This window comes from Apaloderma vittatum, unplaced genomic scaffold (genome assembly GCF_000703405.1).
Source record: "Apaloderma vittatum isolate BGI_N311 unplaced genomic scaffold, ASM70340v1 scaffold29139, whole genome shotgun sequence".
Classification (NCBI taxonomy): Eukaryota; Metazoa; Chordata; class Aves; order Trogoniformes; family Trogonidae; genus Apaloderma; species Apaloderma vittatum.
This window is the reverse complement of record NW_009734013.1, coordinates 26,375-53,166: the sequence shown is the minus strand read 5'-3', so window position 1 is coordinate 53,166 and position 26,792 is coordinate 26,375. Positions and strand designations below refer to the sequence as shown.

General features: G+C 47.2%; 2 protein-coding genes across 4 annotated transcripts in view; one reads left to right on the top strand and one right to left on the bottom strand.

The window, feature by feature from the left end:
• The first annotated feature begins 249 nt into the window (after window positions 1-249).
• Window positions 250-8,841, top strand: MPG (N-methylpurine-DNA glycosylase). The gene is made up of 3 exons (XM_009876115.1): window positions 250-471; window positions 3,849-4,053; window positions 8,325-8,841. The coding sequence occupies exons 1-3, from the start codon at window positions 250-252 to the stop codon at window positions 8,717-8,719; spliced, it is 822 nt and encodes a 273-aa protein (XP_009874417.1). The 3' UTR covers window positions 8,720-8,841.
• Window positions 8,842-10,731: 1,890 nt separating this feature from the next.
• NPRL3 (nitrogen permease regulator-like 3 (S. cerevisiae)) overlaps window positions 10,732-26,792 on the bottom strand; it is a 41,793-nt gene continuing 25,732 nt past the window's right edge. For all 3 annotated transcript variants that reach the window (XM_009876112.1, XM_009876113.1, XM_009876114.1), the window contains 4 exons: window positions 25,654-25,783; window positions 17,389-17,578; window positions 16,074-16,266; window positions 10,732-10,905 (listed from right to left, as the gene is read on the bottom strand). In XM_009876112.1, the coding sequence (XP_009874414.1) occupies window positions 10,740-10,905; window positions 16,074-16,266; window positions 17,389-17,578; window positions 25,654-25,783 (679 nt within the window). In that variant the 3' untranslated portion in view covers window positions 10,732-10,739. The remainder of the gene's footprint in view (window positions 10,906-16,073; window positions 16,267-17,388; window positions 17,579-25,653; window positions 25,784-26,792) is intronic.

Below are 26,792 nucleotides of genomic sequence, written 5' to 3'. Positions count from 1 at the left end.
TTAAAAGATGAATACTCAAACTGCAGTTTTCTGTTTGCTTATCAGTACAGCTCAATATTTGCTGAGCCTGGTGTAGACACAGGTAAAGCTGTCACCTGCATCCGTAGTTTGCCTAGGTTGCGCAATTAGTTACAGCTTTCAGATTTGTTGTTGTGGAGAGATGCGTAAAAAAATAGGAGTTTGTGGAAATGAGTTACTTCTAAACAAGCTTTATATTCCTAATTATGTTTGTATCAATTTTCTAGAGCGATGCCAAGAAAAAGAAAGCTGTTGGCTCAATTAAGTGCTCTCAAAAACAACTCCAGCATCCCTCCATTTGATGCCTTGGAGAACGTGAATGCTACGCCTGACGGGGGTTCTTCTCCAAAAAGCAGCAAATACTTTGCGACAGAGAATAAAAAATCTTCCCAGCTAGAAGCAGATTTTTTCAACCAGCCCTGTATTAGTCTGGCCAAGTCCTTTCTGGGACAGGTAAGACATGAACGCCAAGACGATCTTACTGGAGCATGTGCTAGCTAAATACTTCGTGTAAAAGGGTGACTTTTTTTATTTTTGACATTTGACTCCAGGGTTTGCTATTTTAGGAATACTGCTCTCATTCCTTCTCCTGTTAAGTGCAGTGGAATTCAAAGACTACTAGCCAAATCTATTTTGGATGAAGTCAGAGGAGTAATTTTTCAGGTTTAGTTTATTGTCACATTTCAGAATTAGCTTTCTCTGGAGTCTTTCTCTCTTTTTTTTTTTTCTGGTTTACTCTAATGTACTTTGCTGTTTGTGGCTTGAAAGCTGTTTCAGCCCATTATTTTCCTTTCAGGTATTCCTTTATTTGCTTCGCCCAGTGCAAAGTAATGCTCTGCAGTCAGCAACATCTCCTTCTCTGCCTCCATCCCCTATCTCGTGATGCTAACAGCACGGCAAGCCCTTGGCCTTTCCTGACCAGTATCCGCTGCCGTAGCGTGCTCGAATATTTCATTCTTATCTGCAAGTTCAGCAGACCGCTTGGCGCTTTTATGCTGCCCTGCACGCTTTGAAAGTTGTACCTCCTACTGCCCTTCTGAATAACTCGAGATCATCAGTACCTGTGGTGAACTCCTGTGACCATCCTGCGGAGGTTATTAACGTGAACACAGGCAGCAGCACAGGCTCTAGCTTGGAGATGATGAGTGCTCCGCAGTCCCACAGTTAAACTCTCTTCCCTCCTGAAACCACTGCTGCCATCGTTTCTTTTGGAGTTTTCACACCATTACTTGTTTGTTCAGGGACCTTCTCCCTTATCCTGCTGCAGGAACTCTGAGGAGCCTTTGGACCTTGCTGAAAGCCTTAGGAAATCAGTGGGGGAGATTAAATGTGTCTCTCCTACTTAGTGAGTCCTTCAAAAAACTCTCGTGCTGCTTCCATGGGAAGGAGTTCCTTCAGTGTTTTCCCTGTCAAAACTTCCAGTCTGGGTCCTCGTTAACGACAATCGCAAAATATGTTTTTAGTTTCACTGCTATGGTCTTATCTTCTCCGAGTCTTTTTTTATACCTTTATTGTCTGTAGGGTGAACAGCCTCTCTGTGGGTTCTCGTTGGTTTAGATAACTTCAGGAATTTCTTCCACAAACTGTTGGTTTTGGCCTGTCTTACTGTGTCTAGCTTTTTAAAAACTGTTTTCTAAGGATATTGGCTTGCTTGTAATTGATGCCTCTGCTCTGCTTTTTAACACTGCTGGGTTTTTTTGGGTCTGTTTTAACCTCTCTGATACGTCAACATGTATTTGCTATCTTTATAGACATCCTGCTCAAGGCCTGCCTTCCCAGCTTTAACCTTTGCCTGCCTCTTTTAAGTTCTTCCTAAAAAGCTTCCTCGTTTTATGCAGTTGCTCCTTTTTGCTGGTAAGCAGAGCTCCGATCAGTTATTTTTGGACCTTAATGCTTATGGAAAGACACTGAACTTTATACTTCACAGTCACGATACAAAGTTGTTTTCCAAGGCTGAGTCTTTGGTCCTTTTTGCTCTGGACCAGTTTGAGAGTTTAGTCTTCTCTTGTGAGATCCCCCACTACTCACTCTGCAAAGCATGTGATGGTATTTAAAAACGTAGCCTGGGTCCTTTCCTAACGTGGTATTTGCTTTGTCTACAGGAAGATACCTGAAGTCTCACAGTACTGATGCGTTTTTTTGTTCTTAATTACTCAGCATCCTTACGCATTCAGTTACCCTGGGCAGATGATACTTTAGTCTTAATTCTGTATTTGTCCTATTTAGGTCTAGAATTACAAGCCAAGCAATTTCTATCATCATTTTAGATTTTCTTTAAAGTATAACCCCCAGTCTCCCATATCTGGTCTCTCATTTTCTTGGAATTATAACAGTAATTTAGTGTTCCATTCATAGTTTTCATTCCGCCAAATTTTGAAGGTGCCTGGTACATTAATACTGCTTAGCTTAAATGTGATACTTGAGTTCCTGGAAATAAAAAATATGCCCAAACATACATGCAATAAATGGCCTCTCAAAATGAACTGTCCTAACACCAAGGTACATCCTCAAAGAGAAATAAAAACCTCTATAAACGAGTTTACGATGCGGTGTTGTGAATGATCACCATTTTTTAACTCTTAGTGAATATTTGGTGTGTCTGAAGAGTCAGGGGAATGCCTGCATGCTTTTAGAATCATAACCTAATTGCTGCCTTTCAGCGTATTTAGCAAGAAATGTGGCGACAAGGGTGACCTTTTGGGGTGTTCACAGGCAGTTGCTAAACACCAGTGCTCTTCGGAAGTCGTTGCCTTTTTCATAAAACTAAACTGACTGTTCAACAACTGGAGACGTGCTGTAGGGAACGGCGATATACTGGAGTTGCAACATTTGAAAGCGACTTCTGGAGCTTTCGCACAGGATCCGGTATAACGGCATTAGCAATCCAGCACAGACATCTGTTAGGAATTAAGCTTTGTTTCTGCAAGGTCGTTTTTATGAACGGCTGATTTTCAAAGATGGAAGCACTGGATATAGTATAATTAAACCGATAGCTCTTACCTAAAGGAGACTATACCCCAGTATTTCTTAAGAACACATTAAGTAAAATAAGCCTAGAAATTGAGTCAAACCACAAAAAACTTTGGATGAAGTTTAGTCATTGTTTTGTTTTTAAAGAGCATCTTTTCACTGTCATGTTGTGTTTTTTTTTCCCCAGCATCTGTTTTGTTTTATTTAAGGAGGTGCCAGCAGCAAGGAACATGCTGTAATAACAGAGACCTGTGGTTGGCTGCCCGAAGCCAATTCCCAGCTCTCCTGCACTGCCCCTCTCTGTGGTGCAGAAAATACAGAAATCGCATTGATACTCACGCTGGCCATGATTATCTCTGTGGTTAGGGACTAGGACTTGTTTGAAACATCTCTATGGAGAGACTGTCTAATCCTAGTCGTTACTGAATTGTGCCTCTGTCGTGTTTCTTCTGATACAAAGAAAATGCATTCGTGGTGCCTCAAGGTTGATATTGGGGCTGCTTTTTTGCCTTAAACCTGGTGGATTTGGGTGGAGAATACGGAAAATAACCACAAAAACAACTCTGTGGGCTTTATTGTACGTAGAATCATAAATTGGCTCTTCGATGTTGCCCCATCTAGACACTCCAGGCCCTCTGTGGGGTGAATGACAGGCAGGAACTTCTTGTACTGGGCCGTGGCCTGGAGAGTAGAAGCTGAAAAAGTTCCTGCAGGCTGACAGACCGGCCTGCTGGATGGAGGGCAGAGGATGTAGCACCATCAGGGCCTTTGTTCCGACGTCTTTGTTTCCCCAGCTCTTGGGTACTGGTTATTTTGTACAGAGCGTGACCAGCTGATACACTCTGACCTCTCTCTTTCAGATTTTAGTTCGCAAACTTCCTGATGGCAGAGAACTCTGGGGGAGGATTGTTGAAACAGAAGCTTATCTGGGTGGGGAAGATGAAGCTTCCCACTCGAAAGGTGGGAAGCAGACTCAACGAAATGCGGCAATGTTCATGAAACCAGGAACTCTGTACGTGTATCAGATCTACGGGATTTATTTCTGTGTGAATGTTTCCAGCCAAGGTAAGTTGAGGCGGAAAGAGATTTAATGCCTACAGCGCAGGGCTTGCATTTCCAGCTACGCTCGCTGTGCTGCAGCCCTCTGGGCTCTGTGAAGTGGGTGACTTGCTGTCATAATCTTCCCTTGGGACCTGTTTTTTGCCACTGAACAGTGTAACCATGGACAGGCAGCGCATTAACTTCCGACTTTACAAGCAGGGCCCGTCTCCAGCTGCACAGTGACCAGCCCGGTGGGGTTTTGGTCCCAGCTGGAAGCTGCAGGAGCTGTTCAGGCACAGAATAAAGTTTGAGGATTGGAGGAGAATCTTGATAGGATGGAGCTTTCAGTTCTGATGACCCAGGCTGCTGCCTTATTTATGTGATTCACTGAACTTTGTTCCTCTAAAGTGGTAACGTAGAAATAAATTTGCAGTCTAATGACAGCCTAAATCCTGGTACCTGTCGTCATGACAAGAAACTCTTCTGATTCCTACCGTTATCTTCAGAAGTTGTAACTGCTGAGGAAGACAAAAAAGACTGAGATGTCCTAAGCTTATGCAAGGAGTCATTGTAGGAGCATTTTTGCTGCTTTATCTTTAAAAAACCAAACCACCAATCACAATACCCAGACTGTAAATACCCAGACTGTTACAGAATCTTCAACCTTCTTTAATTATTCTTAAGATAATATAATCAACCCTAATCAAAGTATTCTGGAATTTATCAAGATTCTCCTTCCACAGTTTCTCTTAAAATGCAAGTGTTACTTCTAAACCTTGGGCTTTTTCGTTCCTGTAAGAATGACAGTGTTTGCCTTGCAATAAAGCTATTGGTTACTTGGACACCTTGAAACGGCAGCAGGTATTTCGTAGATAGATATTCATTTTTTTAGGAAAAAACCCTCAGAAATACTTTGTTTTCTTTTTCACCATTTCAAAGATATAGCTCAAAAAACCCCCCACTGCTTATATATTCCTAAGTGGAAAGCAAATTTTGTAACAGTGACCATTAATCCTCAGGTTTTGGCCTTTGAACAGGAGCCAAGCACAAAACCAGCGCCGGATTATGGGGAGGGGGAAGAGCCTGGCTTTCTAAATGGAGGTCTGGAGTCTGGTGGATGAACACATGCGAATTTCATTACGTTGTCTCTGCCAAATCTGTTCAGATAATGCATGCACAATGGTTCGCTTTCCAGGCGGGATTCATTTTCAGGAGAGACTTCTTACTGTTTGAAATATTAGGAATAATTATGTTTATTTGCTGGGGCAAGAAGTCGTGGCTGTTAGTGTGTTCTGTCGAGTTCACTTGACTGACTGCATCTTCGTGTTCATTAAACTGTGAGTTGAAGGGTGGGCTCAAATATTTTTTGTCACCAAGGAAGGGGAGATCTTTGTCACACATCACTGAGATAAAGCCGCATCGTGGGGGATTTTACTGTGAGAGGTCTTCCCAGCACTGGGTCAAATCCTGCTGCTGCCTGAAGCCATGGCAGGCGTCACTACACTGGGTTTTTTGAGAAATCATAGATGGTAGAGGAAGACTTTATAGAAAAAATATAACCAGTGCCTTTCAGTGTGCATGAATCCTAGCGTATAGTCTGAGCAGCACAATAATTTTAGTACAAAGAGCTTTCTCTGGGTTTAGGAGGGACCCTCGCTTCAGGAGGAGGGTAAATGCCAGTCACGCTTCCCTTTGACTTTGCTGTGATTTGTCTCTCTGGAATTTACCAAGGTGTGCATTTTGCTGCCAGATCTGAAAGAACTTGTAAAACAGATCCTCTACCCAGGGCCAGGGTAACACTGTGTGGACTTCCCCCTAACTTTCGGGTCCTAGACGAGGACTTTGAAGGAAGCATTTCAGGAGCAGTGAGTCAGACGGGTGGAGAGAGGAGAAAATTTTCTTCTCTCCAGTGGCCAAGAGCTGTTTCCAAGAATGGGAGCTGGAGCCGTTCCAGGGAAGGAGCAGCAAGCTGCGCAGTGGGGGTGTGGGACTTCCCTATCGTTTCATGATTTCTAGCTGCTCAGCGAGAGAACTGCCCTCTGCGCTGCTGTCAGATCCCAGCTTTGAGCTCTGAATGCTGCTGGTTACATGGAGTGACTTTTAGGCATGGCACTGCTGCTGCTGGCATGTCAGCGGCCGCACCTGTGTCGGGCAGATACTAAAGGCTGCAGAGACGGAGGAGGGCAGGCTGAAGCTCTCTGGCAGGCAGGAGCTGAGGCAGAAGGATTCAGCTGCTCTTTGGTAGTTAAAAATCAAATTTCTGATGTGCAGGTATTCTCAGGAGGACCCGAGCATCAGCCCCAGGGGACAAATGGGGTCAGAGAAGGCAGTAGCTCATCACAGTTTCCCTGCACTCTTATCCTGCCAAAGCTCTTGTGTTGCTGTCACATTCAGGGGCTGGTGTCTGTTTTGCACAGGGCTGGAAGGAGCATGAAAACACTGGTGGAAATGCAGAAATGCCAGGTACCCGCTGGCACGGCTCTGCTGCTGATGCTCTGTGAGCACCTGCAGTTTCTCTGAGCGCTCGTCTCTTCCCTTGAACTCCCAAGGACTCAGTTCAATTCAAGTGTAACCGCGGTTTCCACTCACATTTGTGATGGATGAGAGCAAGTAGTGCAATTAGGGATTGCTCAGAGCCCCACAGTTGTTCCTGGCGAGTGAGGCAGCATCCCAATGCGGAGGATGTTTCTTTGTGCATGGATAAAAAGCAGAATTAGGACATGGAGCATGTTCTTAAAAATCTAAAATGACCTTTGAGTTCTTAAATCACTCTAGTCCGGGGAAGCAGCTTTTGGCTGCCAGATTAGCATCAATCCCCTTCCTTAGAGAAGGGAGTGCCTGGGAACAGATTGCTGACAGCTGTTGGAAATAAAGTCTGTTGACCTCACCGAGCTGTACTGAGGGCAGGGGGGCTCTGAGCAGGTTCAGGGCAATCGCACACCTCACAAAGCCAGAAACCAGCTCCTCGGTTGATAGTCTCCGTTGGGAGCCCAGAAGTGTAATTTAGCGTGGGATTTGTACGGAATAGGAGAGGGACTCTATTTTCAGAAATCGCAGGTCCTTAGGGATTTGTTAGTGACTACAAAAAAAGCCTTTGCTGGGCATGAGCACAGCTCCAGATGTTGGGGGCTGGAGAGGGAGGGGGGATTCTGGCGGAGCGGCACCACAGAGCACACGGGTGCTGGCAGGGGGGAATGCCGTGGGTGGCCCCAGCACAAGGCGGGCTCTGTGGGGCAGCACACAGACTGCTCCACCAGGCTTTCTCCTCGCCCACTCAAGGTCCTGAGAAGACCTTCCTTGCTGTCCGGTGGAAAAAGCCAAGGAAGTGGTTATGTCCCACTCAGGCTGGAGATCCTTGTCACAGGGGACCATCTGTGCTCAGAGACGCATCTTTGCTTCACTGAAACCAAAACCAGGGAGGGCAGCTGGTTACAATGCTCTGGGGGCCTAGAGTTTCCCAGTGCTCCTTACAGGGTGGCAAATCACATTCAAGAAGAGAATCTGTGAGTTGTTTTCACTTCTTGTCATAGAAGGGGCTTCTCTGCTGAAGTGATGCTCCCAGGACCATGCGTCCCACAGCCAGAGACCACAGCCCCATCCGGCCCCGGGTCCCCACCTTGTGACAGCTTCCCTGCCGCAGGGGCTGAGGTCGCTTTCGTCGTAGCTGTGCAGTTCCCCAAAGCCATGGTCGTCCCACCTGCCCTTACACCTCCCCAGGAGTGTCTGAACTGGTACCGCCTGCAGCCAGGGCTCCCGCAGCAGCGCTCCCAGTGCCTCCAGCTCCTCCCCAGCCTAACCCTGCAAGCTGCCTCTTCCTGCTGGCAGCATCCAGAATTGTTCCTTCTCTCCTTTGTTAGCTGGAGTTCCTGCAATCAGTTTGTTATAAATCCACGGAGTTTGGGAGCAGCTTTGGATAGCTATGCCAAAACTGAACCATATGTGTATTTATTCCTGAAGGTTGTGCTGACATAAGAAAAACTTCTCGCTGCAAGCCCTGGAGCTGCAGCTAGACTTGGTAACATCAAGAAGCAGGGTGAGGGAGAGCAAGTCAGCCCTGATGCATAAAGGACACAGACCTATAGGACACTGGACCTTCAGAAGAGGGAAGGGAATGCACTGAGCACGGGTTAGCAGCTGCTTCCAGAGCCGGGCAGCTGAAGCGAAGGACAGGCCCTGGCGCTGGGCGCTGTAGGCAATTCCCTGCTCCTGCAGCGCTCCTGCTGGTTGTGGGGCTGGAAGCTGAGATGTTCTTGACAAACAACCTTATCCTAACACATGGTTCTTGTTCTGCACAGGGGAAGGGGCCGCGGTGTTACTTCGCTCCTTGGAACCTCTTCAGGGTTTAGATGCGATGAGAGAGCTGCGCAGTGCTTCAAGGAAAGGGCCCCCCAAGGTGCTGAAGGACTGGCAGCTGTGTAATGGGCCCTCCAAGCTGTGCCAAGCGTTTGGGATTGATAAGACCTTTGACCAAAGGGACCTGACTCAAGATGCAGCCATCTGGATGGTACCTGGGCATGACCTACCCGGGGAGCAGGACGTGGTAGCCACAAAAAGGATTGGTATTGGCAACAGAGGGGAGTGGACACAGAAACCTCTCCGCTTTTATTTACGAGGAAACAAATTTGTGAGTGTTGTAGACAGGAAAACAGAGAGAGAGATGGCAGCAATGGGACACTTCTCTTGCAGCTGACAAGTTGTGCAAGTGTGCCACCAACCAGGACGTGAGCTGTGCTCTGTTCCAGAGCCTCAGGCTGTGTCATGGCAGCAGCTGGGGCACACAGAGCGGCTTGGAGATTTTTAACAATAAACATACTTTCTCACAATGAATAGGCCAAGATGGAATTTTATTTGTGGAGCAGACTGGCAGGGGTCTCCCAACCAGAACTGAGCTTGGGTTTGGATACAGAAGGCCACCTCCTTCCCCCCTGCCAACAGACGCCGGGTTAAGGAAGGTTCAGAGCTCTGCCCAGCTGTGCTGGCCCCCAGGGGAAGGACATCCCTTGGTTGCTGCAGGGGAACAGCCCAGGGACTGCATGGCAGCAAGGCTGACAGAAAGGATGGGGGCTGGGAGGAGGTCAGGGAGGGATCTTACTGTTGTTTACAACTACCTAGTGGGAGAGCGTAGAGAAGAGAGAGCCAGGCTTTTGTCAGACAGGATGAGAGGCAATGGGCACAAGCTGGAAAACAGGAAATTCTCATTAGCTGTATGGAAAAAAATTTCACCATGAGGGTGGGCAAACACTCCAACAGGGAGCCAGAGAAGCTGTGGGACATTCAAACCTCCACTGCACAAGCTCCTGAGTGACCTGATCCAACACATTTTCTTTGAGCAGAGGTTTGGACAAAAGACCTCCAGAGACTCCTTCCAACCTACACTGGCCTGTCCCATCCAGCTTAGAGAAGAAGAAGGGGTTTTGTTTGTTTTCGCAGCTGCTTCTGACACCAGTTTGAAACTTAACAGTATGTGAACCCCAGCACAGAGAAAGCATTAATACTGAGATTTCTGTAATGCTGTAGCCTGGCCTGAAGTACAGGGGGGAAAAAGAACTCTTTAAGGCAAAACCTGCAGAAGAGCGGCCATGCTGACAGCTTGAACGGTGACAGGGACACATCCCCTCCACCCTCACTTTAGGAGTCACATGCAAAGAAAAAAAGCTCATTTTTTTTCAAAACCCTTGTCCCCATCACGTGTGCCTTGCTGGTGGTAGGTCAGTTACAGAGAGCTCACGGTTTCACCCACATTGTGGGACAAGCGAAGCTGCTTCTCTCTCTGGGAGAGACCTGTAGCTTGTTTTCTAGCCGGAGAGCTTTAGCCCAGGCCAGGTTCCCAGGTGGCTTCCTTGCAGCTACAGCCACACTTGCAGAGGGAATGGAGGAAGACAATGAGCCCCGAGGGGCAAGTCTGAGCCTGCAGCACCAGCCTCCGGCCATGCCCTTGCAGCTCGGCCAGCTAATCTCAGTCCCCTCCACAACCAAGCTGCCCACTCCCAGTCCAAAAGTGGAATCCCTGAAAACCCTCAAACACAGAAGCTGCTTGGTGACAGCCACACTACAATAAACACTTGGTAACGGTACTGGGGAGAGGAAATAAAACTAACACAGTGAGTGAGTCACTCTCATTCATGAAATTCTTTACTCATGATACTTTGCCTTCTTACCTATGTCCTCATTGCTGCCAGATAACAACGATCAAACAGAACTCCTCAGCGACCAGGGACATTTCTCTTAAGCCAGGCCAACTCCGCTCTGCCCTCAAGCAGAGGCTGTGCGCGCTCTGCCCTGGGCACAGGCTGTCGCAAACGGTGCTCGTGGCTGAGTGATCCAGCAGTTGTGTTGTTGGAGAGCAGAAAAAGCACTTCTGATGCACCAGCATCCACCCAAAGGTGAAGTGCTGTCAGAAACACTGCAGTGGAAATCTTCTTGGACCACTGTCCCAAGCCCATGGTCAGGGGAGGGCTGTGAACGCGGCGCCGTGTGGGAATTCAGGCTGCACAAACACATGGTGTCCTGCAGCAGGTCCCAGAGCCCTCGCACAGACCGGCCTCAGCTGTCACCGCAGGGAGCAGATGGGAGATGGAGGCACAGAAGCGGGAGAACCTGCTCTGTGTCACATGGCAAGATGCAACTGAAACCACTTCCTGTAGTTTTTAGGCACCTTTTGGCCTATCAGTACAGAGACTGCAGCAGGTTTCCGTCCTTTGCCAGCAGAGTCACTTTAAGAGAGATTGAAAAACTGAAATCACGGGGTCCTCGTGGCTGGTCACCACCAGCACACTGCGGAACTTGTCAAACAGCATCAGCAGCTGGGAGCGACGCATGTTCTCGTTGTACATGATCTCCTCCAAATGGTGTCGGCCTCGGAAATAGTGCAGCAGCCTGTGGGGAAGGAGAGCAAGGGAGGCACGTGGGCAAAAAGGAAGTGCAAGCAGCTAGAACTGATATTGCCACTCTCAAGGTTTCCTCTCCCATGAGACACAAATCAGAAGGTGTTTGGGTTATGTCCCTCATGTATATGAAAAGTGAATTAAATCACTTCTTACCGTAGCCATGCCTAGCACAGAAATCCCCTGGAAAATCAGGGGACTCCCCCACTTGGGGGCTTTGCAAAGACCCTCCTTGTTTCCCAGCCTGGGGCATTTCCTGACACTGTCAATTTGCAACATAGTTTTAACTCCAGAAAGCAAGGAACCACAAGCGCCAACAAGCAGGACATGGCGGATTTACTTCCGCGCTTTCTTAGCTGGGTCTACAATGGCCATCATCAGAGCTCTGCATCACAGGCCAAGGTACCTACACTTGCTTTTAGAATTAAGAGCACATTTTCCACCACAGTAGCCCAAGAGACGTTGGAACTACAGGTGGTGCACTCTTGAAGTTTGGTCAGCTTGGGTTAGATGGAGCAGTCACAGTGAGGAGATGGAAATTTTGGTGACAGGCACCACAGAGAAGCTATGGGAGTTATAAAGCCCCCAAAAGAGGCCCAAAACCCTGAGGCCTAAGCTCAAACCACACTGGCTTCTTAAATTCCCAGTTCTCTTTAAACAGAGACAGCACAGGTACCCCTTTGCTGGCCACCAACACGCTACAGACACCAGCTGACCCCAGCCCTGCACAGTCAGTCACGACAGGGTCTTAGACAAACGGCTGCAGCTTCTTCCTGCAGCAAGTCCCTCAGGGCTGAGGCCCTCCTCCCCAGAGCCCCTTCAGAGCCGTGACACCACACCAGCTCTCCAGACGAACCTTGAGTTTGCTGCTCACTCCCTTAATTGTCTTAGCATCCTCCCAAATGCAGGAACCATGCCACACGTGCCACTCCAATACTCCTGCCCCTCAGGGACCAAACGCCTAAGGCCGAGTCACTTCCCCGGCCCCGCAGACAGACAGGCATCCGCGTGTGTTACACATCAGCTCTGCTTCTGCTCGTGTTTCCAAACCATCTGCACATCAGGAATACGCTGGCCTGCTGCTTCACGCCAACTGACTGTAAAAATGAGTGGAGATGACAAGATCTGGTTTCCAACTCATTCATACGGTCCTCATGCAGGAACCGCCCTCAAAAGACACCAAATATCCCTCAGAGCACTCCCGTCTGTTTTTATATGACAGCAGGATGGGGCCTCTCATGCTTTCCCTGAAGGGCCTGTCTGTCTTCTGCTGCTTGGGGTGGGCACTCCTGTCACCCGGCACCCTTCCTGGGTGACTGGAAAGGAGTCTCCTCCCCTGACACCCTCTCTCTACACCGCACAGAGCAGGTGTCCCCTCTAGCTCACTGACATTTGTGCTTCTCTGCTCCCCAATTTGCAGTGTCCCTCCCCTCACCCCAGTCTTGTTGCCCCAACACCTGTACATGGGCTCAGCGCCTCATCCCTGCAGGCAGCCCGGGGCGGTGCAGCCCCCAGCACACCCAGACCTCCTCCTGCTTTGATGATCATCTGCCAGCCCTCAAGCTGGCACTGTTACGCAGGACATAACCGCTATGTCGCCGTACCTGCAGTACAAACAAACAACAGACGGACAAGCTCCAGTCGTATTTACCTTTCCACTATCTGCGCTGTGCATTTGCCTTTCGCGGTATCTCCCAGTGGGTATTTAAATCAGGCTACTTGGCTTCCTCCCCAGGCCAATGGCAACCAGAAGTGGCCATCAGTGTCGCTTTGTGTGTACATGTGTCAAAATCAGACCATTCCTGAAGTATTAACACAAACGTCTGCATATTGTACCTTAGAACTTGTAGCACTGTTCAGAAAGTGATTCTGAAAAAGATCTTAAAAGCCACGTACTTTCTCCCTTCTACAAAGCTGCTCGCCGTGAGCGCCCACGCTCTCCCCTCCTGGCACAGCTGCTCTCTGTGCAAATGACTACGACCTGGCTTTCAACAGCAACACAGACTAAGCAGGAGTTTCCCAATAAATAAATCCATCCTATATTCAGAGAGATTCTGTATTTGTAACTGGTCAAGATGAAATACTTTCCACTCCAATAAAAGCTAGAGAGGATATTAAAGAGTATCACAAAAATGCTGGCTGGAAGACACCTCCAAAGTCAAGTCCAGCATCCTGCTCCAGCAGGACTACTGCCAATGCTGTAGTTTTTCTAGCCAAGCTCTGAAACCCTCCAAGGATGGAAATCACCCCACGTGCCTGGGACATCTGTCCCGGGCTGCACTACCCTCCCAGGGAAGAAGTTTTCCCAAGAGTCCAACTACAATCTACAAAGCTGTAACTTGAGGCTCACAGCTCCAGCGAAGATGAGCACTACCTTTGCCTTCTTGGACAATGAACATTTATAGGACCCAAATGGGACATAAGAGGGCACGTCTTGGGGCAGTAACGCTGCGTTTGAGTCCTGCTGAGATGTGTCTGCTGATGTGCACTTGCAGATCCAGATGCAATAACGGAGGATTATTGCTTTCCATTCCTCATCACTGTTCTCCCTTCTTCAAGAGCTGCCCCTCTGACAGCAATGTAGTGTTCTTAAACACTTCGATTAGTCATTGGAGTAAAATCAGCGTATTTCTGGACAAGGAGATAGCCCTTCCACCAGTACTAGCTGAAACTGGAGCAGAACTGTCCACAGCTTAGTTTCACCAATGAGCGCTCCTCAGTGGAGTAAAGGATCTGTCAGTCTTAGAGCAAGAAAAAAAATAAATCTTGAAAGCGACTCCACACCCATGGCTTGGGAGAGAAGCCATGAGTAAAGCCTCAATCCGTCTCTAAAAGCACTGGTTAATGTGCAGTGAGGAACGCTTTGTGTACATTACTGGAGATCTGGCTCAAAAAAGAACTTGTCTCCTCCTTCAGTTTACTTCTGGAAGGACCTGGCAAGCCTCCTCCAGCAGCAGCTAAGGAAAGAACCTGGATTTCAATTCCCATTCAAGGTTACAAGGGTTAATGCAGCCAATGCTGGAGCCAAGCTTCAGTATTCCTTATTTCCCCTCAAGGCTTCTGTCTTGCAAATACCAGCAGTGCATAGCAAGGGACAGGCACAAGCTCTGTCTGCCATCCGTGTAACGAACAACAGGCGCTCAGCAGCACAGACACAAGGAAATGTATTGGGCTGAACTTCACTGCTCTGCTGAAAATAGGCCACCCCTTCGTGTGCACACACAGCGACACTTGGAAGGGCAGTTGCAGTATATTTAGTGCACTCCCCGAGCGTTTATAGCAGGAGTTTGTTGTGGGAGGCAGCTGACAGAGCAGAGCTATCTTCCAGAGCACGGCCCTCATTAGGCTGCTATTCCTCAACATGAAGCAAAAAGAAGAGTTGGCGCCGTGACCTGTATTAAGGTGACGAAGAACATCAGCTCGTCCCCTGCAGCGGCATCTCCACCATCGGTTACACTTTCATTAAGAGCAATAGGTTTACCCAGACACTCATCTCGGATGGTTTATGGCACAAAAAGAGAGAAATTACACCCACAACCCCCAAGTTACGGTGTCTCATAAAGCTACCAGCAACCGAAAGCATCGTGCATAAACATTTCTATTTGTACGCTCCAGCATCCTACCCACAGGACCCATTTTTTATCGTCTCTTCTCTCTTCCTCACTGTTGACTCGGGAGTAAGCTAAGCAGCTCCATCGATGGCAGAATGGAAATTCAGACTTAGCAAAGCCATCCTGGGTGCATGAGCAAACTGCAAAATAAATACCATTCAGACAGCTGCCTGGTTAGGCCAGCTGATTTTGTGAAGAAATCAAAGTAAATTTTTGCATTTGCAATTCCAAAGCTTTCAAACAGCTCTTTAGCCAGATGAGGGAAGAGAGAGGGGAGCAATCATGAAATCCTTTCCTCTCCCTAGGACAACTAAGAATCTGCATCCCCACTGAACGGGTCCAAAGCATCTTGCTCAAATTCTGTCTTTAGATAGCGCCAATCATGATTTTGTTTTTACTTGCCTTTCTCACTGGTTTTGTAATGGCTTATCTGGTAATGAGGAAAAAAACATTTCCAAGTTCTCAAATGCCAAAGCGCTGCCTCTCGATTTAGAGAATATCCTCTGAACAATTTATAGAAAATGGAGAGGAGACGAGTAATTTGGAGAGTAGTAACTACCCACAAGCTCTATGAAAATACCTGAGCACGGCAGAGCTGCAAAGTTTGCCGCAGACAAGAGAAGCATTTTCTAGTTATTACAGTTTTTCTGGGCTATTTGGCTATATCCACCCTAGGGCAAGAACCAGGTTTTTAGGGGATTACTAAGCAAATCTGGGAAGTATATGAAAAGCTGCAGTACTTGCCTCAGGTGGTTTTCTGCTCCACAAGTATGAAAACCAGTGAAAGTTGCATTCCAGTGATGCCACTGTGTTTTGAAATGCTTAGGAAGAAAAAGAATCTCCCCCTACACCTTCTTCCCAGATGGCTCCTTAGGAAGTTGTTTCTGCTTTTGACCATGTGCAGAACCACATCTTGCGTGTTTTTGTTGTGTGGAAATTTTTTACAACAAAACTGTGTGCTACTGATCACACATCCTAATGACTTTAACCTAACGAACCTAACTTAACGAGCAGAGGATCTCTGCAAAACAGACCTTCAAAAGTTTGTAGACTGGTCTGCGGAAGTGTTCAGGCTGGCTTTGTGCCTGATACTCTTCCTCTCATATTTGCATGGAGTTTACAAACTTTAAAATAAGGGATAGTTGGCTTAGAAACACCAGTGAGCACTAAATAACATCAGCAGCACACCCGGGTCTTTGCTTTTCACGCTTAGAAAGTTTTTTTGAGCCTGTACATTTTTTTGTCTATCACATGCAGACAGAGGAAAACTGGGAAGCGAACAGCGAAGTCCCTGTTGACCAACCATACATCCTGATGCTCCTTCCCACATCCAGGATTTTTTGTTAACAAGGGTTCTTGCGACCTATATATTACTCTCTGTCCAAAATCGACTGGCACAGATGAAATATGAATAAGGGGAACAAACCCAAAAGAACTTACCCTCCAAAATCCCAAGCTAATGGGATTTTCTCAGAGTCCACACCAATCCATCAATAAACAAAAAGGGTAAGAAAAAAAACCATTACATTCTGCACTCCTCATTTCCTACCTTGCAAACATGCGAAGATCTTCTGGATTTTGGGCAGCAGGGACATTAAGGATAGCTTCCCGCTCATGTTCCAACAAGCTTGCTAGGAGATTCTCCGTCATCCTTTTATTTAGGGGTGAGTCCCCACCAGGTATCAACTCAGCACTGGAATTATCCATGCTAGGGCTTGTCAGAGTCATGTCATCGCTACTAGCTATCACGGGAAGAAAGAAAGAGACACAGAATTTTTATGTTCCTCAGTGGAATGATGCAAAGATTATCAATTCAGGCTGTTTCTATGGAGTCTTTCCAAACTGTCCCTTCGGATTTGTAAGAGAAAAGAAAGTGGCTCTCGAAAGGCTACGTGTATCTGCAATTAGTCACATGACAACGCAGCAGTTTTCTCAAAGGGAAAGGCAAGTGTTTTAACAAAGTCATCAATTTATGTGGAAAACTGTACTTCTGAAGACCATAAACAGTCTATAAAAAATACCGGAAAAGAAAATTCTCAGCCAGCTCTGCTGGAATACCGTGAAGTGGTAACATGAAAAACCTAACAGCACAGAAGGTGGGAGCAAGCAGAAAGAAAGGCCAAGAAGCAATATCCTCTTGTGACTGAGCCAGAATAAGCAGATCACAGACTCATGTGACACACATTCCAAGATTTCTGCCCTAATTCATGACTTCTGTGAAGCTGGGAGTTGTACAGAGAATGTCTTCTGATATCCAACCTCAGTGGCGTTCTGAGAACGCTGCTTGTAACAGCACAGGCAGGAAAGTTTGGGGATTTCAGCATTGCAGCTGATTTAAACTCTTGAAAAAATGCTTTTCGTGGAATCACGCTCCAGAATGGCACCGAGGAGGTTAAAGAAATCAGGAGACAAATAGAAATCAACCGTTTGTGAGAACAACAGCTAGCTCTGCATCTCCTTAGGTGGCTCTACAGCCCACAGAAACCAATGCTGTTTGAAACAAATTCTCACAATTTTCCTCCTCTCCTTAAAACCACAGCTCATGCAGTAGCAGCGGTCCAGCCAGAGGAACATGGCGGTTACTTCTGAGTAGAGCAAGGAAGTAGATAGTTTGAAAAACCAAAGCCCCTCTAACAAAAAATATTTCACATTACCAAATAAGAACTTGGCAAATTACAAAGTACTATTTCTTTTGAAAAACAAGAATTTAAGACTTTCACCAGTGCCCAGCTTTAAACTTCAGAAAGACTGGGCCTAATTAGCAAGCACTCCAGCCTTGCCAAGGCCTGATTACCCCCGGCATCGCTACGGGAAGCTCTAGAGGTGGGCTGTAGTCTTGCCAGCAGAGAAAAGCGTGCTCATACTTGGAGAACCAAAGCTGAGAGCATTGGGGGTGCTTAAACTTCGTCCTCCAACTCTGGCAGTAAAAGGCATGTCCTCATCTTGGGCTCGGAAATCCTCCTCATTCGGTGGCACCATCAGACAGACGTAAGTGTGAAGCTGAATAAGAAGCCGGTGTTGGAGCATCCATATCACCATTTGAATGAGCTGCGTCTGCAGAGTGAGAAATAAGGAATTAAACACGCATGAAATAAAATACAGGAGGAAAACAATGTGCAAAGGTGAGGCTCTGTGACTACAACGTCACAAGGAGAAATCCTTTCCACCCCACACAATGACTTTATCTCTTCTCCAACCAGAAAAAAGGTGACCAGGCAGATGTGTCCATCACATCCAAAGCCTTTGTGCATGCTCAGGCTGTGGTCGATCCTTTAATGACCAACATGTCTTCACACCACACTGAGCAGCACAGCCAGTGTCCTCAAACACACCAGCCCTGGCCCCTTGCCACAGCTCCAACGTTTGCTGGGTTCTAGCAGAGCAGATGAATGCCCTCACCACAGAACGCTGAACCCGTACAAATGTAGCCATAAACCTCATCTGGAGCTGTTCGGTCCTCTTCTAACAGAAAGAGTTTAGTAGGTGTTGAAAAAAACGGGATAGTCTTCCTCTGAGAGACAAGACACGGAAAATGAGTCAACCAGGTGCCGGCCCTGGTGCCCAGGGCCCAGCGGCGTGAGCCCTGACACCGGCTGGCTGCTTTCTACACGAGGCCAACTAACATCAATCATCACCAAAGGGTTAATCCCAGAGTGGTCAGATTAAAGTGTGGGTTCCCCTAGGAAGCCAAGGAGAGAGCAGGGTGATGGGGCAGAGCTGAAGCAACCCCAGCAGGTCCCCAGGGGCAGGAGCCGTTTGCTGTCAGATGGGAAACTGCTGCGTAACCCCGGGAGAGGCTCTGGAGACGAGAGCGTGTCGGTGCACAAATCGCACCAGCAGCAGCAGCCTTGGCAAGAGACAGCAGCCTGCCGCTGCCAGGGCGTCCCCTCTCAATGCAAAGGTTCATCTCCCCCCGCTTTGCTCACCATCCCTCTGCAACAACATGACAGGCCAAGCTTATAAAGGCACCTTGGTTTTTAGGGTGCAGACAAGCAAGCGTTTGAAAAGCACCAAGAGATAAGGCTCACCTTAAACACGCACCACACCTTTGTGTTACAGCAGCTGGAGACCTGCACAAGTCCCCAGAGCGACGCGAGGGACAAGTGTCTGTAGGTTCTGGGCATGGCCTACGTTCAGGAGTTTTGGAGGAGTTCAAAACACATCATCCTGTCTGAATTTCTGCACAAAAAAAGGCCTTTTCCTATCACTGCAGGCAACTCTTCCCGTAGCTAAAGGCTCTGAAAACACTGATTCACTGACAAAAGCTGTTTGGGGATTTCATAGCAACCAAGACTGTTTTGGTGAGAGAAACACACGCACAATGAGCTCAGACTCTGAGAGGGAAGCTAGCTCTGCTGTATTAATCATCAGGATAACGGGCCAAATCTCAATAAAAGCCCCAAACCCAAGTTCATCAGCCCACATAATTTTCCTTTTTCCATCAATCTTATAATTCTCAGTTCCTCCGCTGCTATCAAATCGCAAAAGAAACATCTTCTGTTTGCAGACAGACCCACACCCTGTCTTTTCAGGGATTACCACTTTTGGGGCCTGAATGGATTTTAATCTTAAAACATGTTCTCTGGGATCGCCTTCAAACATATCTTCTTTGGAAAAGTCATAATTCATTTTACATGTTTAATAGAAAATCTACAGAAGAGGAAGGTTGGCAAAAGATACCAAATGCATAGTGCTTTGCTAGCATCTCAAATCAGCCTGGAGCAGAGAGGAGGCTTATTCCAGTGATTACATTGCTAAAAACCTTCCTTCCAGATGCAGGCCTGGAGGGAAAGATGTCTCATATATTTCACTTCAATTTCCAACCTGTTGGCACACAGCAATGTCTGATTAACTAGCTTCACATCAAATAAAAGGCATCTGCACATTTCACAGCACAAAACAACCCTGGAAAAATCCAAGGCAATTCACAGAGACAGTAAGACAGGCTCTACCAGACCTGCAGAGTCTGCCAGCTGGGGCCTGGACTCCACCAGTCTCCACTGGTCACTTTGGTGGTTTCACGAATCAGGAAAATAGCCACTTGCTTTTCTTACAGCTCCATGTGCGTGGCAAGTCTTATCCAACACTCTCTAATGGTGCACACACGCCTTCACCTCCACACTCTCGTGCAAGTATCTAGAAAGCCACTCCTGGGCCAGCAGCTATGGCTCAGTGGAAGAAGGAGCCAGGCAGAAGCGGTGGTTCAGCTTTTCAGTCCTAAAGTCGTAGAACCAACGACCGCCAGATGCCTTTATGCCCTGCAGGGGAGAGCTGGACATTGGCTGGGACTAACTTGAGAACTAGAGAACGTGGTTCTTCCACACTGAATTGAGCCTGAACAATCATCCCTAGAGAAGAGATAATGATATTCACTGTCAGTTGTCTATAATAAGCCAGTCTTCAGTGGGAATTTGGTATCTCTTAAAATCTAGTCCTAGAAAAAGAGCCCAGACGATGCAGTGCTGGTGCCATGCCCCAAACGGCGTGCTCTGTGCGATCACCGCAAACGTGCCTCACGCCATTCTCACTTTTTGCAGGTTTAAACCTATTTCTTACCAAAGGCAGCAAGTGTTTGCACAGATAAGATCTAGCAGCAGCTTTGCGAATGTGTTCTGCTGCCTGTCCTTCTGGACACAAACACTGCACTTACATCCCTTCTCCATCTGCTCCTCTCGAGCTCGGCTGGAGCTCACAGACAGGTCTGCTGGAGAAGAGGCTTCCCTGAACCATCTGTGCTGTGCTGGCTGTCGAAAACGCTCTTTTTTTCTCCCTCAGAGACATGGGGTTATCTTCATGCTTGATCTCAATCTACTTGATTAACTGGCTCCTTGCTGAAGCCAAAAGGGCTGGGAGTAGCTTCCCAGGCGAGGGTACACTTCAGTCCCAGCACTGCCTCCACTCACTCAGTCCTCATCTGGCACAGTAGGAGCCCACAGCCAGCCGTTTCTTGGCTGGAACACCAGGACCGTGACAGAAATATAAAACTGGAACATTTTTCATCGCTTAATTTAATCAACTCTAAATTTCATCCATATTCCTTTCATCCTTCCCGTCTCCCCGTGCTGCCTCTTTCCAGTCTGCAGTGAGAGGGTCCTGTCTGCCGCAGCATCTGCAACGCTCCCGCTGGCACAGAGCCGCCCGCGGCCGTCCCCTCCTGCTCCCCGCCCCGGGCGAAGTCGGAGCGTGTTGTCACGCAAGGCGTCACGGAAGGCGTTGGCAACAATACATGGCTTTGTGCTTGCTGACAAAAGCAGAGAAGATGTACTAGCTTCGGAAAACACGTCGGCCCATCTGGGCACTTTGGGACAGTCAAGGGAAAGCTCAGGCCTGAGTCTTGGAGGGACAAGGTCCAGCATTCATTATTCTCTTCCCTCCGGGAACCAAAGGGGGCATTTGTAAAACTCTCAAGTAACATGTTAAATAAAACGCATTTCCTGCAGGGATTCTTTGAGGCTGTTTTCTTTCCTAGGTCTAAAAAGCTAAGGAAAATGCCAAGGTAACTGGGACCAGCAACAGGCTCAGGAAAGGGAAAACAGCAACCCAGAAGCGCTCAGTTAAAGCACAGCTCGTTTCGCCCACTGCATTTTAGGAGCCTCCCTTCTCCAATCTGGATTATCTAGTTATTTGACATATGCATTCTTCAAGGTCTGACGAGAACTAAGGGCTGCTTTGGCTCAGGGTACCCCTTGCTGAGGTAAATGGATGTTTGCTGAAATGTATTACCTTTCTTCATCACTCAAACCGCCCTCTTTTATAAAAAATAGATCAGCTATTACAGCTTCTCCCTATTTTACATAAAACAGACTCTGAAGACCCCTATTAATGTAGGACAAACCATTTACTGTCTTAATATTGCCTTTTTAATCATTAGGCAATAGCTTTGAAACCTCAATGATTCCCTCCATTTAGGTCTAGAAAGACGTGGTTTTTTAACTTGCCACACTAAAACCACCTGATTTTATACCTAGTCCAACTGAATATAAATGCACCTTAACACTACTTTCATACCCCTGCCAAGAAAAGCTCCCGTGACTCTTAATGCCTTCCAGATGCCCAGCAGAACAGTCTCATGTCTCTCAGAGGACAGAACTGCCTCTTCAGTATTTGCATGCAGCTCTCCTCCCACTCCCATCCCCTGACACCCCTGCTCATTTTCCACCCAGCTATTACACAAAGCGCAGCACGTTTTCTGAGTGCTTAAGGCAGAAGTCTCGTCTCCCCGGTGCCTTACTCCCAACAGGACGGCCAGACTTACTAAAACAGAAGTGAAAAATCAAACGTATTTTGTGCAGTGGCAGCTGTCATGCTTTCCTATCTGTTTTTTTATCACAGTTATTGTCGCCCCATCAAGGGAGAATTAAGTAACTACAATATTAATAATGTGTATTAAGATAAAGAGCTACTTTAGTGAAGGGAGGAAATGGGATGTCTAATTCACCTTTTAGTTCACACTCCTTCTACCTTAAGGGCGCAAATATCTCTCCTGCTCCTCCACGTTTGCTCCTCAACACAGGGTACAGATGTTGTAGGTTCTTCCGAAGCAGATGAACTAGCTGAGGCCGTAACGCACAGACGAAGGGAAGCCACAAGCACTATCCCTTTTTCTTGCTTTGCAAAGAAACTCAGCGCAGAGTAGCTGGGTGAAGAAACGTTGACTTCCAACTTGCGCTTGGAAAGCCAGTTAAACATTCCCATGTGCAGTGCCTAGCACACACAGTCTCTCCGTGGATGTGTCCTGACCTAAAGGTTTTAGGTCACCAAGTGCTTCTGTGCTTCCACAGGAGGTTCTGAAGGGGCGTGCAGCACACTGAACACCGCTGGAACTCCACCCTGGTGCGCCCTGCGGTCACATCAAGGCTGTGCCACACGCGAGAGGAGAGTGCAGGGACAGAAACCAACAGTCGCAGGCAGCAGAAGGCAGGACAGCTTCTTTTGGTCAGGGTAGAGGACATGCAAACTGGGTCTTTTCCAGCAAAAAACACTAAAAGGAAGGATGAGCTAAAGTGGTTGCTGTTGAGGACAGTCCCAGGCTGCACTGGAGTGCTGCAAGTCTGGGCGACACCACAGGGCACAGTGGAGACAACTCACAACCATGAAAATGAGGAAACAGCTGCTGCTTTCCTCACTCGTGTCCCCAGCTGCAGCAGCGCCCCTCTCGTTCTGAGCCAGCCGTGGAGCGTGCTGGCTCCCTCCCTGAGCCGATTCCACCTGCGAACCTGGCAGAAAACTAGTGCAGCTGCAGCAAGTGAAGTGCATGGAGTCAAGTTGAACCGGAGCCAGAGCTCCAGCCCAAAGGGAAGCGGGAAAGGAGGAAGGCGCGTGTGCACACACCTGAGAGCGGGAGGGGAAACCAAGGCCTCCTCTCAGCAGCACCAAGGTATCGTCAGATCAGCTGAGCCGTAGGCATAGGCTCAGCCTCACGCTGCTGCAATGCTGTTACGCAAGCAAGGCAGGTTAAACCCGGGGAAAGGGAAGCTAGAATAGAGATCACCACACGAAAAACAAAATCTCTTTGAATTTTAAGCACAAGACCGCTGACAGATATAGAGCCACCACGGAGTTCAACTGCAACACAGTGCTCGTCATCCAAGATAACAAAAGAGATCAAGGTGACAGGCTCAGGAAGAATTCCTGCCTCTAGCACGGGGCACGGCTGAGAGCGCTGCCAGCCCTGGCAGACGCCGCTGACTGTGCGTCTCCAAACCACCTGACAGACAGACACCAAAAGCAGAACGCAGACACGCACACCAGCTTTCAAGCCAGTCTCGTCCTTGTCCTTGCTCAGGGTATTGCAGGATGCTTGTACCTCCCGCCAGCCAAAAAGTGTCACAGCACCCCAAGTATAAAGATGCCAACATCACTTTTTTTTTTAATCTACCCAAAGGGATGGAGCAATTCCACCCATGTAACAGAAAGCAAACAAAAATAACTTCCATCCTCTTTCAAACCAAGCAGTACAACTTTGTATAAAAACAGGAGGAAGAGCTTTCTAACAGCTTCCCTATTTTGCATCTTGGACTTTTTATTAATGCCTTCCGTACTCCCTGCCCACCCAGAAGCACATCCCAAAAGGACGGAGCCAATCCCACGCTTAAGAAAAGAATCAAATGGGATGGATGCCATGAGACCGTAACAGTTTCTGCAGAAAATACAGCCCTTCCCACAGTACTGACCTTCTAGCACCGATGACCTTCAGAAACACAGAGACAGTACAGTCAGCATGATGAAAATCACAAGGTAACACGCTACTACCGAAAATCTTCAAAGAACCCGCCCCATTCCACCGCAGGTACACAAAGAAAGCGAAAGGTCCCAACTTTGTTAATTTTTTCCCAAAGGCAAAGCAAATGTGATTTGACAATATTTACAGTTCAGAGTACAAGATCTTTTATCAACTGCACAGCGGAACAAAAATCTACTCACATGTTACCAGATTAATTGCTCTATCGACCAGATCTCTGCTAATTACAACTGAAGCCTGACCACTTCAGGAAAGGGGCTGGATTAATCTCTCTTAAAAAGCTAGCGCCTAACAAAACATTAATACGAAGAGCTCCGCACAGGTAAATCACAGCAGAAGAAAATGCACGGGTATGAAAACATTTAAAAACTCTCTGTAGTCTAAAATTCCCCAAGAACTGCCACGCTTAGCTTCACAAAAAAGAAGTCTGCCGTGATTCCAAGCAGCCCACCAGTGGTGCTCTCCGTCTCCACATGCGTGTCTTGCCAACATGGCCCTGAGCCTTCTGCAACCACAGTTTTCACCCCCCCTTTTCAGAGCGTAGAAGGCACTTCTGTAGCTTTTCACAGCATCATCCTTCATTTTTCCACACACGGAAAGGATGATGGAAACAAGCCGTGCTGTTGATCTTCAGGACCCCATCACAGACAGGTGAGCACCAGAGAGAAGGCTCTAAAAGAGCTCTGGCAAACAGACACTATTTGTGTATTTTAAACGAAAGCAGGACATCTGAGAACAACCAGAAATGCTGAAGAAGTATTAAAGCAAGTAATTAATTTCAAAAGAAGTACTGTGAATACAAATGCCTCCTGAAGGTACTGCAGCTTGAATAAAATCAGTGCCATTAATTCAGCCTCAATTTTCAGGACACTGATTTGTCTGTAGCTACAAGTGAAGTACTGACAAAGCAGTAAAACTGCTCTCCCATGCCTCCCAAGGTGGCAGCTGACCAGCACATACTGTTAGGACCAGACGCTACATCGTTACTTATCTTTATCTTTGATCATAATCTCTGCCAACCTGTAATTACAACAAATTCTTCTCTCAGAATTGTGCCCGTCCGCGCATTTGATGTTAATCTTCCAGGAGTGTGAACAGGGGCTAAATTCATGTAGCCAGCAAGTCATCCAAGTATAAAGGCTAGAAAGCAACACAAAAAACAGCTAAAAAAATCTGCCTATGCTTCCTTTGCCACGATAAGCTGTGTTCAGAGGTCCCAGTTTCTTCATTGGGGAATAATAACAGCGTCACCCAGGAGACCTCACATTATTGAGCTCTTTTCTTGCATTTCACCAGCTCCCAGAAATGCTGCAAGCCATGATCTGCACGTAAGCAAAACAGCTCACAAATCCCAAATCCGTGTGTTATTATCCCAAATCTGAACATTAAAATGCTAATGCTGTAACACATGGAATTCTGTTGAGTACACTGCTGAGTACACTTCCTCTAACAGCCTTTAAACAATTCCAGTTTCATAGCAAAAGCTAAGTGAATAGACAGTTTGCTTTTCAAACCAGATTGTGAACTTAAACCAGATGCAATGCACTAAAATTAAATGTGATTGTGAGGATTCCACAGCCCTACTAATTTATGACAGTTTTCAACGGACCAAATGGAGCTTCAGTTTTCTCTACTCTGTCACTCAAGGAAAAGAAATATTCTGATTTTTCTTTTTTTAAAGTTGTGCACAGAGCACCCACAGAGCCTCACTATGAACATCCCCACAGCTTTTTGGCATATGGATGTGAAACTACAAATCATATGGTTGGAAACACAGTAACTGGCAACTTGTAAACCTGCAATAGCAGGTTCCTGACTAGGTGCTCCAGAAGCAATATCATCCCACATCCTCACTAGCCGGAGAGCTCTTGTACACGCCCCATCTCACCTCCTGAACGGGCGGCGCGAGTGGGTTCTTGAACTCTGAGAGTGACACGGGGAGGGAGAACTTGGAAAGCATCGACGGTAGGTTGTGGCCTCGGAACTGACAAGAAAACGCATCTGCTAACGGAGAATAACTGCAGAAGAGAGGTAAAGGCAGAAATCAGTTCTATACTGACGGTCAGCATAACATCTATCCTTTTAAAAAGAAGCGCAATTTGCAAATGAAACATTCTTTGTGATCTAGAAAACCCTTAAGGATAGTTTACGGCATGTTGTGTCCTGCAGAGGTAACCCAGAAGCATACGCATTTTCACCTTGGCCTTACATTCAGCTCCGGTACATAATTCAAGGTGTGGAGGGAATCCAGAGAAGAAAAACAAAAATGATAAAAAGCCTACACCTGCATGGTCTCTGATTAAAGGAACAGGGCCTGGGCAGTCAGAGAAGACAGGCACGGGCAGGATATACATGCAGTACTCTGAATATGCAAAATGAAGCTGCAGCTATGGCTGTTCTCCCTGCCTATGCTGACAGAACAAGCAGTATGACTGATCAGAAGTAAAGGAGATTCAAGTTAAATACACAGAAAACTGCCTGTCTTAGGATTCCCATCTAAAAAGGTCTTCAGGAACAGCACTGCCATGTTGTTTCTGAATGATCTCAAGGTGCCTTCCAGCCCTATTTTTATACTTCCATCACAGAAGTTTTGATTTAAAGTTCTGATTTAAAGCAATCTTCCTATAACCAAGTTCCAAGACAGATTCTAAAAACCTCACTAAATCCAACACAGAAAGGGCTGCCAGTCTTCAGCAGAGCACAACCACCCACCGCTGCCCCCACACCTTCCCTGCACTGCCGCTGCCTGCTCTCAAAACGGCCGCGTTGCCTTCTGTCTGTGAGAGGGCACATCGGTACGAAACGTCATCAGATGAAACGGTGCAACAGCCACAGCAACACAAGCCTGACTGTCTGACTTGGGATTAGTTTCACGTGATGCTGTGTGCCAGATACACAGATAGTCCTATGAAACACTCAGTTAGCTGACTTCATCATCAAGGTTTTGGTTCAGGCTCATATACCTTTTCTGATACGGACATTCAGTGAGCAAGTGTGCTAAAAAATACTAAAAAATACTAAAAGTAG